The sequence below is a fragment of the Hoplias malabaricus genome, chromosome 2 (assembly GCF_029633855.1).
Source record: "Hoplias malabaricus isolate fHopMal1 chromosome 2, fHopMal1.hap1, whole genome shotgun sequence".
Lineage (NCBI taxonomy): Eukaryota > Metazoa > Chordata > Actinopteri > Characiformes > Erythrinidae > Hoplias > Hoplias malabaricus.
In genome coordinates, this window is record NC_089801.1 from 65,780,627 (window position 1) to 65,795,450 (window position 14,824).

The 14,824-nt window shown below is 41.7% G+C and overlaps 2 protein-coding genes across 4 annotated transcripts; both read left to right on the top strand.

Moving 5' to 3' along the window:
• The first annotated feature begins 37 nt into the window (after positions 1-37).
• Positions 38-4,398, top strand: rnaseh2a (ribonuclease H2, subunit A). Of its 2 annotated transcripts, XM_066660920.1 has the most exons (9): positions 38-52; positions 1,105-1,258; positions 1,368-1,439; positions 1,832-1,958; positions 2,384-2,471; positions 2,661-2,798; positions 3,042-3,129; positions 3,622-3,745; positions 4,025-4,398. In XM_066660920.1, exons 2-9 carry the CDS (start codon positions 1,132-1,134, stop codon positions 4,182-4,184), a joined length of 924 nt encoding a protein of 307 aa, XP_066517017.1. In that variant the 5' UTR covers positions 38-52; positions 1,105-1,131; the 3' UTR covers positions 4,185-4,398. The 2 variants fall into 2 exon arrangements, with proteins under 2 accessions (XP_066517017.1, XP_066517016.1); XM_066660919.1 differs by lacking the exon at positions 38-52 and having other exon boundaries at positions 84-1,258.
• Positions 4,399-5,955: 1,557 nt separating this feature from the next.
• snrpb2 (small nuclear ribonucleoprotein polypeptide B2) lies at positions 5,956-11,738 on the top strand. Of its 2 annotated transcripts, none has more exons than XM_066661422.1 (7): positions 5,956-5,996; positions 6,229-6,324; positions 6,931-7,103; positions 8,507-8,638; positions 9,034-9,075; positions 10,448-10,536; positions 11,314-11,738. In XM_066661422.1, exons 2-7 carry the CDS (start codon positions 6,261-6,263, stop codon positions 11,471-11,473), a joined length of 660 nt encoding a protein of 219 aa, XP_066517519.1. In that variant the 5' UTR covers positions 5,956-5,996; positions 6,229-6,260; the 3' UTR covers positions 11,474-11,738. The 2 variants fall into 2 exon arrangements, with proteins under 2 accessions (XP_066517519.1, XP_066517520.1); XM_066661423.1 differs by having other exon boundaries at positions 5,967-5,996; positions 6,255-6,324.
• Positions 11,739-14,824: the final 3,086 nt, after the last annotated feature.

Genomic DNA, 14,824 nt, shown 5'->3' on the forward strand with positions numbered 1-14,824 from the left:
CGTCACGTGACAGACTGGCGCCATTTCGAGAGCTCCCCCCACCGCTGAGCAGGTCAGATCACTGCGGTCTGTTCACTCTTTCTGTTCAAACTCCGTGTTTATGTCAGAAATGCGTGTGTTTTATAGCTGATATCTGCTTTAATGCAGCAGCCCGGGCCCGGTGTGGAGGGTTAGATCAGATTCGGGAGTTAATTCATTTTAAACTGGGAGGATATTATTGTGTTGAACTCAGGGCTCTGAAGTGGACACAGCTCCGTTTAATTATTACAAATACTTATAATGTCTGCTACGTGCCAGAACTAGCTCTGAGTGAAGGGGAGAAACGAGTGCTCACAAAATGATACTGTGGTTTGGTGTCTGCTGATTTTCTTCTGTGTTATTCAGTGTGGAGTATGAAACGAGGGGAGAAGCTGATCAAACACAGTATATTTTCCCGTATCAGTGTTGGTTGTTCAGTTGGTTGTTACTTGTTTTCATTGGCCGGCTTTGTTCTTTTAAAATTACACTTGGATTTAAATTATAATCAGGGACCAGTTACATGAACACCTTTAAAGAAACAGTGTGTTATTTTTACCTTAAAAGGGCTGCTTTAAAATCATAATGATGCTTCATAGATCCTCTGTTGTTGTCTTTATGGGCTCAGCACTGCAGAAACCTCACTATGTACATTTTGAAGGAGGGTAGGGATATAAAAATAAATCACACTCTGCAACTGTAGGGGGACCCCAGGAGCAAAAATACCAAATCTCACATATAGTGTTGCTTTAATAAATTGCACCAAGTGTCTCTTACGGTTTAAGGGTGTTCCACAAAAAGGTTGTGTGTAGTGTTTCTTACTGTAAATAAACTCTGTTCCCACTATGGTTCCAATGTAATTTGTTTTAGACAAAATGTTTAATCAGTGAAGCATTTAATCTCTATTCCTGTTATGATATTATAATCACACCTCACAGTTAAGTTCAGTAGTTCAGCAGGTACAACATATTTTAGTTGAAGCCCGTACAATTTAACACATTTAGTTTTAATTAAAGGTTTTGCTCAAATTTACACTATTTTTTTGAATGTGTCCCTAGATTCAAAGTCATCTGCTGTCTTTTCTTTTAGGGTGAAATCAGCCTCCTTTAAACAGCCATGGACTTGAGTGATTTTGAAGCCAATAATTCGGTCAGCTGTCGGCTGGCCTCTGCAATACCAGACGTCTGCAAGAGTGAGGACTGCTGTCTGGGCATCGACGAAGCAGGAAGGGGTCCTGTTTTGGGTGAGTCTTATAGGATATGTGATTAAATATTGTGGCAGTATATTGCAGATAGATCATGCGCCTATTGACTTTACAGTTTGTTATTGACTTGCTGTTCTGTGCCCCTCAGGTCCAATGGTGTATGGAATATGTTTCTGTCCCGTGTCCAGAAAGGAGGACCTGAAGGGCCTGAAAGTTGCAGGTGAGGACGTGGATTTATTCGCCCTCAGTCACAGACTCGGGCTCTAACTTGTCTAGTGGGCTGGTGATTTGATGACATGACAACAGCATCACTACAATGATGACACATTGAGCTTTACTAACCATGGATATCTACAGTAAAGTATAATGAACTAATGTATGTAAAAAGGCCCGCATTCTGTCTCCTGGCTTAAATCCTGGCTCAGTTTAAGCTTAAGTCTAGACTGAATGGGAATTTAAGTGATAAAAAGCCACTGGCTTCAACCTCATCTAAAAACCTGGCTCAAGGTGTTTTCAGATAATGGACATTGTGTTGTTTTATTGTTCTCATGTTGCTCACACTTACACGTGACCTTATTAAATACTGTGGTTGTCTACTGGGTTTGTGTTCAGACTCAAAGACTCTGTCAGAAGCAGAGAGGGAGAATCTGTTTGCGAAGCTGGACGAGGCAAAGAGCTATGTTGGCTGGGCCCTTCAGATCCTGTCTCCCAACACCATCTCCACCAGCATGTTACAGAGGTACATGCATGGTCACAGATAAATAAGGATCAACAGTAGTTTCTCATTAAAGGGAAAATCCACCGACCAAACTCTGTATAATTACATATAAATAAAATGATTATAATTTTATATTTTTATTAGTTAATACTGTATGTTATAACTAATATACCATTACTGCACAATATGCTCCAGCTTTTTACAGTGGTACGTAATCAACTGTAACTTGAATCTAGTGCAAAGGCCCTGACACAAAATACATTGAGCTGCAAACGTAAACACGCAAACTCCCAGCTCAGCCGGTACATATCAGGGTTACCCTCATGGGGGTCATTTTACTGGCCCAGTGGCATTTGTGTAAGTCAAGAAGAAATGTAATTATTCACAGCTCATGAATTTTTCATTAATTGGAAGATTGCATGTTTACTCTCTTTGTCTCTGTTTAGGGCTAAATATAATTTAAATGCTCTCTCTCATGATGCTGCCATTGGGCTGGTGCAGTATGCTCTGCAATGTGGAGTCCAGCTCAAAGAGGTAAGACCTAGAACAATAACTGGTTTTAAGTGCAGTCAGCTTATTTACTTACTAAACACTATACTACACCTGATTTACCTTCTGTTGATTGTAATCTGCAGTGTACAACTTCATTGATAGAACACAAGCTAAATAAAGCAACGTATCAACATGTAAAATGTGTGTGTGTGTGTATATTTATCTCTTTAGGTGTTTGTTGACACAGTAGGACCTGCAGAGAAATATGAGCAGAAGCTGTCTCAGCATTTTCCAGGCATTACAGTGACTGTGCGTCCCAAAGCTGACTCACTGTTCCCCATAGTCAGTGCCGCCAGCATCTGCGCCAAGGTAACAGACAAGCACCCTGGTCCGAAATGCACTACATGCCCACACAACCATTTCATCTACCTTTTAAAAATACACCTTCAGAATTCATTGTGACGCTTCACTGAGCTGTAATAGGGAGAATAGAGCCTCTTGTTGCTCTTCAGGGCTCGGCACTGCACAAACACTACGTAACTTTAGGAGGAGAGTGTGGTTCTCATTAACATTTTATTAAATGAACTAATCTTTGTGCTCTCCCTCTGTTAGGTGGCCAGAGATCGTGTAGTGAAAGACTGGAAGTTTGCAGAAGATCTGGGGGAAGTGGACACAGACTATGGCTCAGGATATCCCAATGGTCAGCACCCGTGCACACACCCTTCCTCTTCTCATTTTCTCACTGTAAACATTGGTGTAAGGCTGAGCTAGGTATTGTTTGTCATGCTTTGAACAAGTTGTTTTCAGAATGTTTTTCAAAAAGACTTCAACTTGCAAATGAGCTTCTTTATCATGTGTGTTATGACACACTACGTGCAGAACTACGAAAAACTCAAATTTCAGAGACCAAACCTGTTTTGATTCATAGATTATATCAGGGTTGAAGAGGACCCTTATTTACATTAGATTTCTCACTGAGGCGTCTGTTTGAATATGAATACATGTGTTTTGAATGGTGAGAATATATTTTAGTCTTCTGTTTAAACCCAAACACAAAGTATGGAGTGATGCCTTGGTCTTTAACTGTAGGGATACAAGAGATGTAGCAGCCAAGGGATCTACAGGGGCTTTTAAAGCTTCTAAGTCACACTTCCTTTTAATGATGCTCCTGTCTTGTTGTGTATGTGTTTAGATCCCAAGACTAAGAGCTGGCTGCTGAAGTACCTGGACCCAGTGTTTGGTTATCCTCAGTTTGTGCGGTTCAGCTGGAGCACAGCACAGACTCTACTGGACAGCAAAGCAGTCACTGTGCACTGGTGAGTCGAGCTGCAGGGGGCAGTGTTTCGTAGCTTTAGAACAGAGAGGAGGTGGAGGAACGGCATTGGACTACTCCGTAACACCATACATTTTTAATGGCTCTATAATGGCGCTTATATAGTGGTCTAATGAATAAAGCTGGGGGGGGGGGCAAAATAACTCTTGAAATAAACTGTATCTTAGTTATGAGCAAATAATTGATACTTCACCAATAGGTTCTTTCATCTCTGTATTAAAGTGATAATATTATGGAACATAAAACATGTGTTTGTGTGTAGGGATGATGATGAGGAAGACGGGGAGAAAGCAGCAGCTCGGCAAAACAACACCTCAATGCTTTCATACTTCAGCCGAAACAAACCTGCCAGCAACACACCCACCCGAGAGACACATCGCTTTTTTACTGAGCGCAGATTACAGAGCATCGACACCCTTTGAACACACACTGCAGGGTGAGCACTCTCAGAGACTTCAGACCTCAGAAATGTGCCCCTTCCAAATGGATCTGAGCAGGCACTTTACTGTAGGATCTCAGAACCAGCTCCATACAGTACACTTCAGAACCTGCCTGAATGGTCAATACAACAATGGTGGTGAATTTTAAGCATATTTTCTTAATGTCTCTTCAATAAAATGGCTATTTTATAAATCACTAATGTGTATTCATTGGTGTAAATGCTTCTTGCTTATTGAATAGTGCAGGATTTGTGGTGGTGGTATAAATACAAATTTAAACATCTGGAACTTTTTTTAATGTCTTTATTCATTCATTCATTACCTGTAAGCACTTATCCAGTTCAGGGTCGCGGTGGGTCTAGACCAGGGGTGTCAAACTAGATCCACGGAGGGCCGTGTGGGTGCAGGTTTTCTTTTCAACCACGCAGAAACCACACCTCATTCCACCTGTTTTTAATCATTGGATCTAATCAGTAGATCTTGACTTTCAGTAGTGTGGGTCTTTTGCATGGTTGGAAAGAAAACCTGCACCCACACGGCCCTCCGTGGATCTAGTTTGACACCCCTGGTCTAGAGCCTACCTGGAATCATTGGGCACAAGGTGGGAATACACCCTGGAGGGGGCGCCAGTCCTTCACAGGGCAACACAGACACACACATACACACACACACATTCACTCAGACACTTTTGAGTCACCAATCCACTGTGTGTTTTTGAACTGTGGAAGGAAACCCACGTGGACACAGGGAGAACACACCAACTCCTCACAATCACCCGGAGCAAGAATTGAACCCACAACCTCCAGGGCCCTGGAGCTGTGTGACTGAGACACTACCTGCTGCACCACCATGCCGCCTTGATGTCTTCACTTATGTTTAATTTGTTTCTCTCTCTTTAGTCCAGCTTTGACTCTTGTACCTCTATGTGCCTTAGTTCAATAGTGTGGACTATAATCTTATCTGTACTATGCCATGAACAGGTCGACAGCACTTTTCTAAATTGCTCTGGATAAAAGTGCTAAATGCTGTAAATCTAATTTTTTGTTGTAAAATTGACAGCAATGTGCTCTCGATCTACTTGTAATGGGCAAAGCTTGTGAAAAGTTTTCAGGGACCTTGGTTTTACAGAATAATGTTTTACAATGTATACGTCCAAGAATTTGTACGAATGAAATTAAATACAAACAGATCTCTATGTCAGATCATTCATTTATTATTCTTAAGGCTTCATCCTAATCAGTGCTGCCCACCTGGAAACACTGCGTGCAAGGGAGGAACACACCCTGGATAGGGAACCAGTCCACAAAAGCACAACACACTCAGGTTTAGATAAATGTAATCCAATGTTTGTGCATCTCTTCTGGACAGAGATTTTTATTTGGCTGTTATAAGGTCTTAGCTGCAGTAATGGTCCTATTCTGGAAAGACTACTTCTTAGTAAATTGTGGGGATTTGATCGTGTTAGGTTATCTAGAACATTAGTTAGATCAGTTGCCAGTTTTGGTTTATTAGTTTGGGATCACAACCCCCAGTCCAAATCGTATTAAAATGTATTGAATAGAGCAACACTTCAGGGATGGGGTCTTTATCTCTGACTCTTACCACTGGGCTCGTGTGTCTTATTTCGTTTAATGCTTTTCTATGGAGTTTACAACCTGGGTCAGACTTGTGAGTTTAACGTCTTATTATGAAAAAAAATAAAACGTTGACGTCGACGCTCCTCCACTGCAGCAGGGGGCGCCAAAAAATAAAACCGACCCCCCACTGACCCTGCTCTCCGACACAAGACAGGCGGTAAGTTGGAGAATAGCACATTTCATTCATTAATATATCTAGATTTCTCAGCTTAAAGTGTATTTTTCTGTGTTTATTCAACACGCTGTGAATTGTTAGGCAGTGTTCCGCTGGTTTAGCGGCTGTTAGAATCCAGAGTAAAGCAGAGCTGATATTTGTAATCGGACTGAGGTGACTGGCTGTGAGCTAGCTCTGTGCTCTTACTGCTCGCTGCTTTGTGTTTGTTGAATAGTTCCTTACAGATAACTCTTCCCTCAGAGCATCATGGACATACGACCCAGCCACACCATCTACATCAACAATGTCAACGACAAAATAAAGAAAGAAGGTGAGCCTCCATAGCCCCCCTGCTTCTCAGCTCTCTGCTGTTCACGTTAGCTTAAAGGGCAACTCCACCGCTTTTCCAAACAGTCCCTTAGTGACGTCATTACGACATGGAAATGCTCATTTCCAGAATAAAATGCAGTGTTAATGTTCACAGTGGTGGTTGTAGGAACCAGACCTCTGAATGCTAACACCTCCAGGTCTATGTAGTCTTATTTATTTATTTATTTATTTAACTAAAAACATATAAACAGAAGGTTTTCGTGTGCAGAGCCATTTTATAATTTCCACTGACCATTACAGGAGCATTTTGCTGTTCTTCAATTACCGATTGTTGCCCTGTTGCTCTGCATACTTTATTAATCCTGGCTTTCAATGGTCAGGTCCTGGTTATACTCAGTAACACTGATGTGATGGTGTTGTGTTAGTGTATGCTGGCCTTTTATGTGTGGATCAGGCACAGCAGCACTGCTGGAGTTTTTAAACTGCTGGACTGATAATGGTCCACCAGCCGACAGCATCCTGTTACCACTTGTCTTTTTAATTTTAACACCTACAACAGAAGATGTACATGTTGTGACTAATGATTCCTTTCATTTTTTTTTCTCAGAGTTGAAGAGATCACTCTATGCTCTCTTCTCGCAGTTCGGACAGATTATAGAAATAGTTGCGTTGAAGACTATGAAGATGAGAGGCCAGGCGTTTGTCGTCTTTAAAGAACTTGCTGCAGCCACTAATGCACTGAGACAGCTCCAGGGGTTCCCATTCTACAACAAGCCCATGGTTGGTATTTGAGGAGTCTGTCATTACAGTGATAAAAGGTTTAGGCTGAATGCAATCTATAATAATAAATCACATATGCTCCAGTAAGTTTAGGTTTAGGCTTTAAGCTTCTCAACTGAACATTATGGTCATCCAGTTACATACAGCTCAACACTGATTCTGCCAGTGAAACAACACATTACTTTGAAATTACTCTACATTGCCAAAAGTATTCACTCACCCATCCAAATCATTGAATTCAGGTGTTCCAATAATTTCCATGGCCACATGTTTATAATTTCAAGCACCAAGGCATGCAGACTGCTTCTACAAACATTTGTGGAAGAATGGGTTGCTGACAGGAATGCAGTGAATTACAGTGTGTTACCGTGATATGCTGCTACCTGTACAACAAGTCCAGCCCTAATATTTCTTCACTACTATATATTCCACAGTCAACTGTCAGTGGTATTATAACAAAGTGGAAGAGATTGGGAACAACAGCAACTCAGCCACAAATTAGTAGGCCACGTAAAATGACAGAGCGGGCTCAGAAGATGCTGAGGTGCATAGTGCACAGAGGTCCCTAACTTTCTACAGAGTCAATCATTATAGACCTCCAAACTTCGTGGCCTTCAGATTAGCTCAAGGTCAGCGTGTAGAGCGCTTCATGGAATGGGTTTCCATGGCCTAGCAGCTGCATCCAGGCCTTATATAACCAAGCGTGATGCAAAGCGTCGGATACATTGGTGTAAATTACACTTCTTTATGTGGCAATCCGATGGATGAGCCTGGGTGTGGCAGTTGCTAGGAGAACGGTATTTGTATGACTGCACTGTGACTGCAAAGTGTAAAATACGCTGGAGGGGGGAGTATGGTGTGGGGCTGTTTGTTAGGAGTTGGGCTCAGCCTCTTGGATCCAGTGAAAGGAACTCTTAATGCTTCAGCATACTAAAAGATTTTGAATAATTTCATGCTCCCAACTTTGTGGGAACAATTTGGGGATGGCTCCTTTCAGTTCCAACATGACTGTCCACCAGTGCAGAAAGCAAGGTCCATAAAGACAAGGATGAATGAGTTTGTTGTGGAGGAACTGACCTCAACCTGATAGAAGGCCTCGTCCAACATCAGTGTCTTCTGGAAGAATGATCAAGAAATCCCATAAACAAACTCCTAAACCTTGTGGAAAGCCTTCCCTGAAGAGTTGAAGCTGTTATAGCTGCAGTGTGTGGGCCGACATCTTATTAAAGCCTATGGATTAAGAATGGGATGTCACTCAAATTCATATACGTGCAAAGGCAGGCGAGTGAATACTTTTGGCAATATTCGTTCCTGTGTGAGCAGGTGTCCTACAGTGCTTATACAGAAGACAGTAGTTTTGGTAAATGGCCAGGTGCTTATTGTTTTGTTCTGTTCATTTGTAGCGAATTCAATACGCTAAAACAGACTCCGACATCATTGCCAAGATGAGAGGCACATACGGAGACAAAGAGAAGAAAAAGGAGAAGAAGAAGAAAGCTCAGGAACAGGCAGCCAATGCTGCCAAGAAACCAGCTGTGAGTTTCGAAATGTGAAGTTTTATATCAGCAATGAAACCTACCTTTTTTTTTAATCAGTTTCATAATATAAGTAATTATATCATTGCTAATAATGAATGATACCTAAGCTTTATTAGCCTAGCCTTAATTAAATTTGCAGTGGGGATGCAGCATGTGTGCTGTAGTCAAGCCCAAAGAGTAGGACTAATCCATGTCTTGGAAACTAGCCTAATGTGTAAACCCATCATGGGGTTTTATTTATTCTGAGAATCTGGCACAGGTTTTCTGATGCAGCTGTGGTAGATGTATTCAGCTTTTAAAAGCCATTCTTGTAGAAACAATCATTTTGCTTAAATTTCTCACTGGACCCTTGGCTGAAATATGTTGATGGAAATGTATTGTGCTTTTCACAGAACGCTGTGAACACCCAGCCAGCTCCACCAGCAACAGTACAGGTACGCAAAGCTTTTATTTCATTTTATTTTGGTACAGTTCTGTTCAAGAGCGTTAGGCAGTCATGATGATTTCAAAATGAATAGATAAGATACCGTAAAATGTAACCACTGCTTCTGTTCAAACTAATGAAATGGTACTGAGAAGCTTGATGTACTGGAGGAGAATGCAATCTGCCCAGATCTGTCACATCAGCTGAAAGACTGCTAGGAGCTGAGAGTGGGTCTCATCTTACCCATGGAGAGAGTGAGGCCAATTGGGCTGGACAGCTGAGGCATGTCTAGGGATCAAACTTGCGATCTCTGTGCTATTCAGAAACTGATTCAGAATATGATTTGTTGTAATATAGGGCTGGGCAATAATTCCATGTCAATAAATATAGCAATATAAAATGTTTCAATAACAATTATATGATTTTTCAATATTTTAATATACATTATTTACAGCATCTGTCACTGACTGAAGTTCATTACAGGGCAATGTCCTCAGGTCATTGCAGTCAATTTAAAGTTAGTTTAAAAATATTAGTTTATAATAATATTCCAGGGATCTGGAGGTTGTGGGTTCGATTCCCGCTCCGGGCGACTGTCTGTGAGGAGTTGGTGTGTTCTCCCCGTGTCCGTGTGGGTTTCCTCCGGGTGCTCCGGTTTCCTCCCACAGTCCAAAAACACACATTGGTAGGTGGATTGGCGACTCAAAAGTGTCCGTAGGTGTGAGTGTGTGAGTGAATGTGTGTGTTGCCCTGTGAAGGACTGGCGCCCCCTCCAGGGTGTGTTCCCGGTAGGCTCTAGACCCACCGTGACCCTGAACTGGATAAGCGCTTACAGATAATGAATGAATATTGAAAATGCCAAGAGGATTTTGTTTGATGTTGGTGTCATGTTGCTTTCAGTTTTTGGCAGATTTTTTGAGGCTTTTTTTATTGTTCATATCAATAACTAAAGCGGAGTTATGTCGTATTGACAATAATTAAGAAATATATTGTGATATAAATTTTGGTCGTATCGTCCAGCTCTAATATAATTGAATAAAGATAGAGAATATTATAATATTAAATGATAATATTAATAAACGTTAAGATAAACTAGTATTGGCCTGTAACTAAATTCTAAATACTCACTAAATACTGTGGAACTTAAAAAACTAACATGTTCTTGCTCTGGATAATCACACATGATACAGTGTTTAGTTATTTTATTGTGTGCGTACCTATTTAAAAATAAATCTTATTTTTCCAGAGTTTTTAAAACTGCCATGTTTTTTTATGAAAAAATGTAAAACAGAACTGGCCTCTTACGGGATGTTACATTGTTCTCTGTTCCTTTCTCTGAACTGTGCAGTAATTCACCACTTTGTTTTGTTCTATTCTTTCAGGTTCCTGATAATCCACCCAACCACATTCTGTTCCTGAACAACCTGCCTGAAGAAACCAATGAGATGATGCTGTCCATGCTGTTCAACCAGTGAGTGTAGTTCATCAGCTACAAATAATCTTTCCATTATAACTCCTGCCTCTTTCATCTGCATCTCCAAGTCTCACCCTCAGCCTTCAGAGCTGTTAGCTGCATTCCCAGTGGACCGTTGTGACCAGTGGCATCTGGTTTCTTTTTAATCCGTTAAAGAAACCAGATTCCAGTGAGTTTGATTGATTGCAGGCACCACATAATGAGAGCAAAGGTAGTAAATCTGGTCTTGCCTTGTCTCTGCGCTTATTTGCTCGGAAAATAAATGGCTGGATTTTATTTGAAACATAAATTTTTCTTCACCACAATTCCGATGCAGGTCACTCACTTTCCTGATAATATCCACATCTGGATACAAGTGGCCAATGCAGATGTTCTAACTTGTCTTATTTCTCATTTGGGAAGCTGTAAAGTCAACAACTGTCTGAGGCAGAAGGTAGTGAACTCGTCTCATGAGACAGAGTCTTAGTTACCGTGTCCAACTAGATCAGAAACAGGGGCCAAGCCTTTTTCTGTACCTGCAGCTAATGCTATCTACTGTGGTTAAACTGGAATTATCTTCTACACAGATGTGCTTGCTTGCTTCTGATTGGTCTAACCCTTATCTACAGTCATTTCACATCCAGTGTTGCATCCTGAGTTTCTGTGCTTATTTTCCAGACTTCGAACAGCACTTAAAACATTGAACTCTTGAATATTGTGTCTTCAGTATAAAACCTGCAGCTGAATCTTTATCCTCCAGAGTGGTCTCCTCATCTCCTTGTGCTCTTTGTGCAGGTTCCCCGGTTTTAAAGAGGTGCGTCTGGTCCCAGGGAAACACGACATCGCCTTTGTGGAGTTTGAGGGAGAGGCTCAGGCAGGAGTCGCTAAAGATGCTCTTCAGGGCTTCAGAATCACTGCAACCTGCGCCATGAAGATCACCTATGCCAAGAAGTGAACTTTTTTTTTTTTTTTTTCCTCTTTCACTCACTTTTTGGGCTGAATCTATGGCCTAATTAATAGGTCTGATTTTGGTTTGGTGCCCCGCCCATTACCATCAGTCTCAATCTCGTTTGGTCGCTCTCTCTCACTCTTTCTGCTAGTTTTTTATTTTTTATTTTTTTTTATTTTTAATGACTGTACAGGCTGTTAGATTATTACACAAGATCACAGAGAGAATGAAGGACTGATGGGGGGTGGTGCGCTAATTGTTTTATTTTGTATACTAGAAATATTAAATGACTTTTATACAATTCCTCTTCTTCCCGCATCAATTTCTACCGACGCAGTGGGTTTTTTGGTATAATTCATTTGAGTCCACTCAGATTGAAAGACCCCTCTGTTAATCAGAATGACACAGGGGTGCCTATTTATTTAGATCATGGTACGTTTTCTAGTTTATTAAGAGCACAACACGGTGTTAAACATTTGATTTATATACAGAATATATACAAGGTGAAAGGTAAATAAGGGCACTTTTTAAACAGTTTAACACTGACCCTGAGAAGCCCGGATTTCTCATCTGCTGTCCTCTAGATCCTCATGGTCCCTGAAACTGTTCAGACACCGCTGTTCTGGAGCTAAAGTCTGTTGGTCATTTTCCTGGAGAACAGATGCTTTTGCCTGAGGGCCAAGGTCACTCTCATCCGGACTCTTGATGGGTCTGCTTTCGCCCTCTGCATCAATCTTTCACAGAAAAATGAATTCAAGGCTGTGCAATCTGCAGCTGCTCTGCTCTCTCCAGCGTCGATGTGAATCTCAGCATGTGGCGACAGGTTAATAAATAAACAGCCTGCACTCTTCCCTCTGTAATACACTATTGATTTAACAGTCTGTGAAAGAACGGTGTAGTGATGCACACACACAGATCAGCATTTATATAAACTGAAAATTATAACGGCAGCAGTGTCAGTTTTGCTGGGCAGTGAAACTGGAATACGTCTCACGCGTGCTGAGTTAATGCAGAAAAAGTGATGTTAACCCAATAATGTCCTCATCTGTACGGTTACATTTCCTTATGTCTGTATGACTAAATATCTAACATTGGAAGCTTAAAAAACAAAGTGTTACTATGCATATGTTCACAATTTTAGACCAATCAGAACAACAACTCGGGCATTTTGCATAATTTGTTAATTCATTCAACCTCTTTGAACCGTTTTATCCTGTTTAGGTTCACAGTAGGTTTATTATTACGAATCATTAGGCACAAGCAGGGCACCGGGGCATCACACACTCACCCATTCACTCACCTGTGGACAGTTTCACACACTCACCCATTCACTTACACCTGTGGACAGTTTCACACACTCACCCATTCACTTACACCTGTGGACAGTTTCACACACTCACCCATTCACTCACACCTGCGGACAGTTTCACATACTCACCCATTCACTCACACCTGTGGACAATTTGACACACTCACCCATTCACTCACACCTGTGGACAATTTGACATACTCACCCATTCACTCACATCTTTGGGCAGTTTCACGCACTCACCCATTCACTCACCTGTGTGCAGTTTCACATACTCACCCATTCACTCACATCTTTGGGCAGTTTCACACACTCACCCATTCACTCACATCTTTGGGCAGTTTCACACTCACCCATTCACTCACACCTTTGGGCAGTTTCACACACTCACCCATTCACTCACACCTTTGGGCAGTTTCACACACTCACCCATTCACTCACACCTTTGGGCAGTTTCACACACTCACCCATTCACTCACACCTTTGGGCAGTTTCACACACTCACCCATTCACTCACACTTTTGGGCAGTTTCACACACTCACCCATTCACTCACACCTTTGGGCAGTTTCACACACTCACCCATTCACTCACACTTTTGGGCAGTTTCACACACTCACCCATTCACTCACACTTTTGGGCAGTTTCACACACTCACCCTTTCACTCACACCTGCGGACAGTTTCTCACACTCACCCATTCACTCACACCTGTGGACAGCCAATCTTCTCCAATATGTTGCCTTCCTTGGCATCTCTGCATGTTGCTCCAGTGATTAGTGCTTTTTTAACTTTGTAGTCTTCACTTTGAACGTGTTTGAACTGTGGGAGGTAACCTGAACACCCGGAGAAAACCCACACAGACACAGGGAGTACACACCCCACTCCTCACTGACGTTGACCCGAGGATCGATCCCAGGACCCTGGAGCTGTGTGACTGCGACACTGTTGGTGACCTGTTGTCGTTCTACAACATTCTTAATTGAACTGTTAGGAACATTTGCCGAGTTACGGCTAGTGTTGGTTGATTTTGCTTCATCTTCTTACATCTCACTAGCCACAGAAACTAAACAGCTGGGGAAAAGAAAAACCAAACACCTGAGGCCAACCTAAAGTTCAGCCAAAGGTCATTATGCCCAATGCCTGACGTGGCCGACAGGAGCTGGGGAACTGATTTTCCTGGAGGGATGGGGGATCAGATAAATACAGACTTGCTGCAGTAAAGAGGGAGCAAATTCTATTAATGCTCTTGACTATAGGAAGCAATGCGTAATGAGCAGGTGTCTACCAATAGGCACAAATTACTCCGTAAAATTCAAAGACCAACAACCGTTTGTTTAATTAATAGTCACAAGTCCAATTATTCATTTTTAGCATCTCAGAAATGTCCTGAAAAATGAATAACTTGGACTTAATGGCTTTTTAAACACAATGGAGTGAATGAAATGGACAATGAGTGATGATACAAGGTAGGCGTACCCGGTAACTAGCCAGTGAGGGAGTAATACAGTGGTAATATAATTCTATTCAGGCCTACTGTGTATTGGCTTTTACAGAAGACCTTTGACCTTTAATTTCCATAGGCTCTCAGCACAATTAAATAGCAGTGTACTAAAACGGGCCTCACATGATAACTGTCATTAGGCCTATGATTATGAACCACACACCTGCTATCTGTCATTGTGTTCACAGCTTTTAAATGGGGTGAAATGTACCATGGGAGAATAATGGGAAAATGTGCGTGGTGAGCACATTTGTGAGCAGTCTGTTCTTTCATGTTGGAATTCTCACTCATCTGCAAATGTGATTTGAGGAAGTGACAGACATCATCATCAAATAAAGCATAGACGCCACTGTGCTAAAAAACAAGAAACAGTATGCACCAGTAACCAGTTCCAAACACACACCTCCATGAGCCAATGTTCCAGACCGAGTGTGTACTGTTGGGTTCACAATGCACGGCTACCATTGTCATTGGCAAAGCACAAAGTCTAACAGACGCTGACCTATTTTCAGGGATCACATTGGGGGGTGGGGGTGGGGGGTGGTG

Excerpts from the sequence above, each read along its gene's own strand:
- snrpb2 (XM_066661422.1), top strand. The coding sequence starts at position 6,261 with ATGGACATACGACCCAGCCACACCATCTACATCAACAATGTCAACGAC. Across the intron at positions 6,325-6,930 it reads CGACAAAATAAAGAAAGAAG|AGTTGAAGAGATCACTCTAT; the intron begins GTGAGCCTCCAT and ends TTTTTTTCTCAG. Across the intron at positions 7,104-8,506 it reads CATTCTACAACAAGCCCATG|CGAATTCAATACGCTAAAAC; the intron begins GTTGGTATTTGA and ends GTTCATTTGTAG.
- rnaseh2a (XM_066660920.1), top strand. The coding sequence starts at position 1,132 with ATGGACTTGAGTGATTTTGAAGCCAATAATTCGGTCAGCTGTCGGCTG. Across the intron at positions 1,440-1,831 it reads GAAGGGCCTGAAAGTTGCAG|ACTCAAAGACTCTGTCAGAA; the intron begins GTGAGGACGTGG and ends GTTTGTGTTCAG. Across the intron at positions 1,959-2,383 it reads TCCACCAGCATGTTACAGAG|GGCTAAATATAATTTAAATG; the intron begins GTACATGCATGG and ends GTCTCTGTTTAG.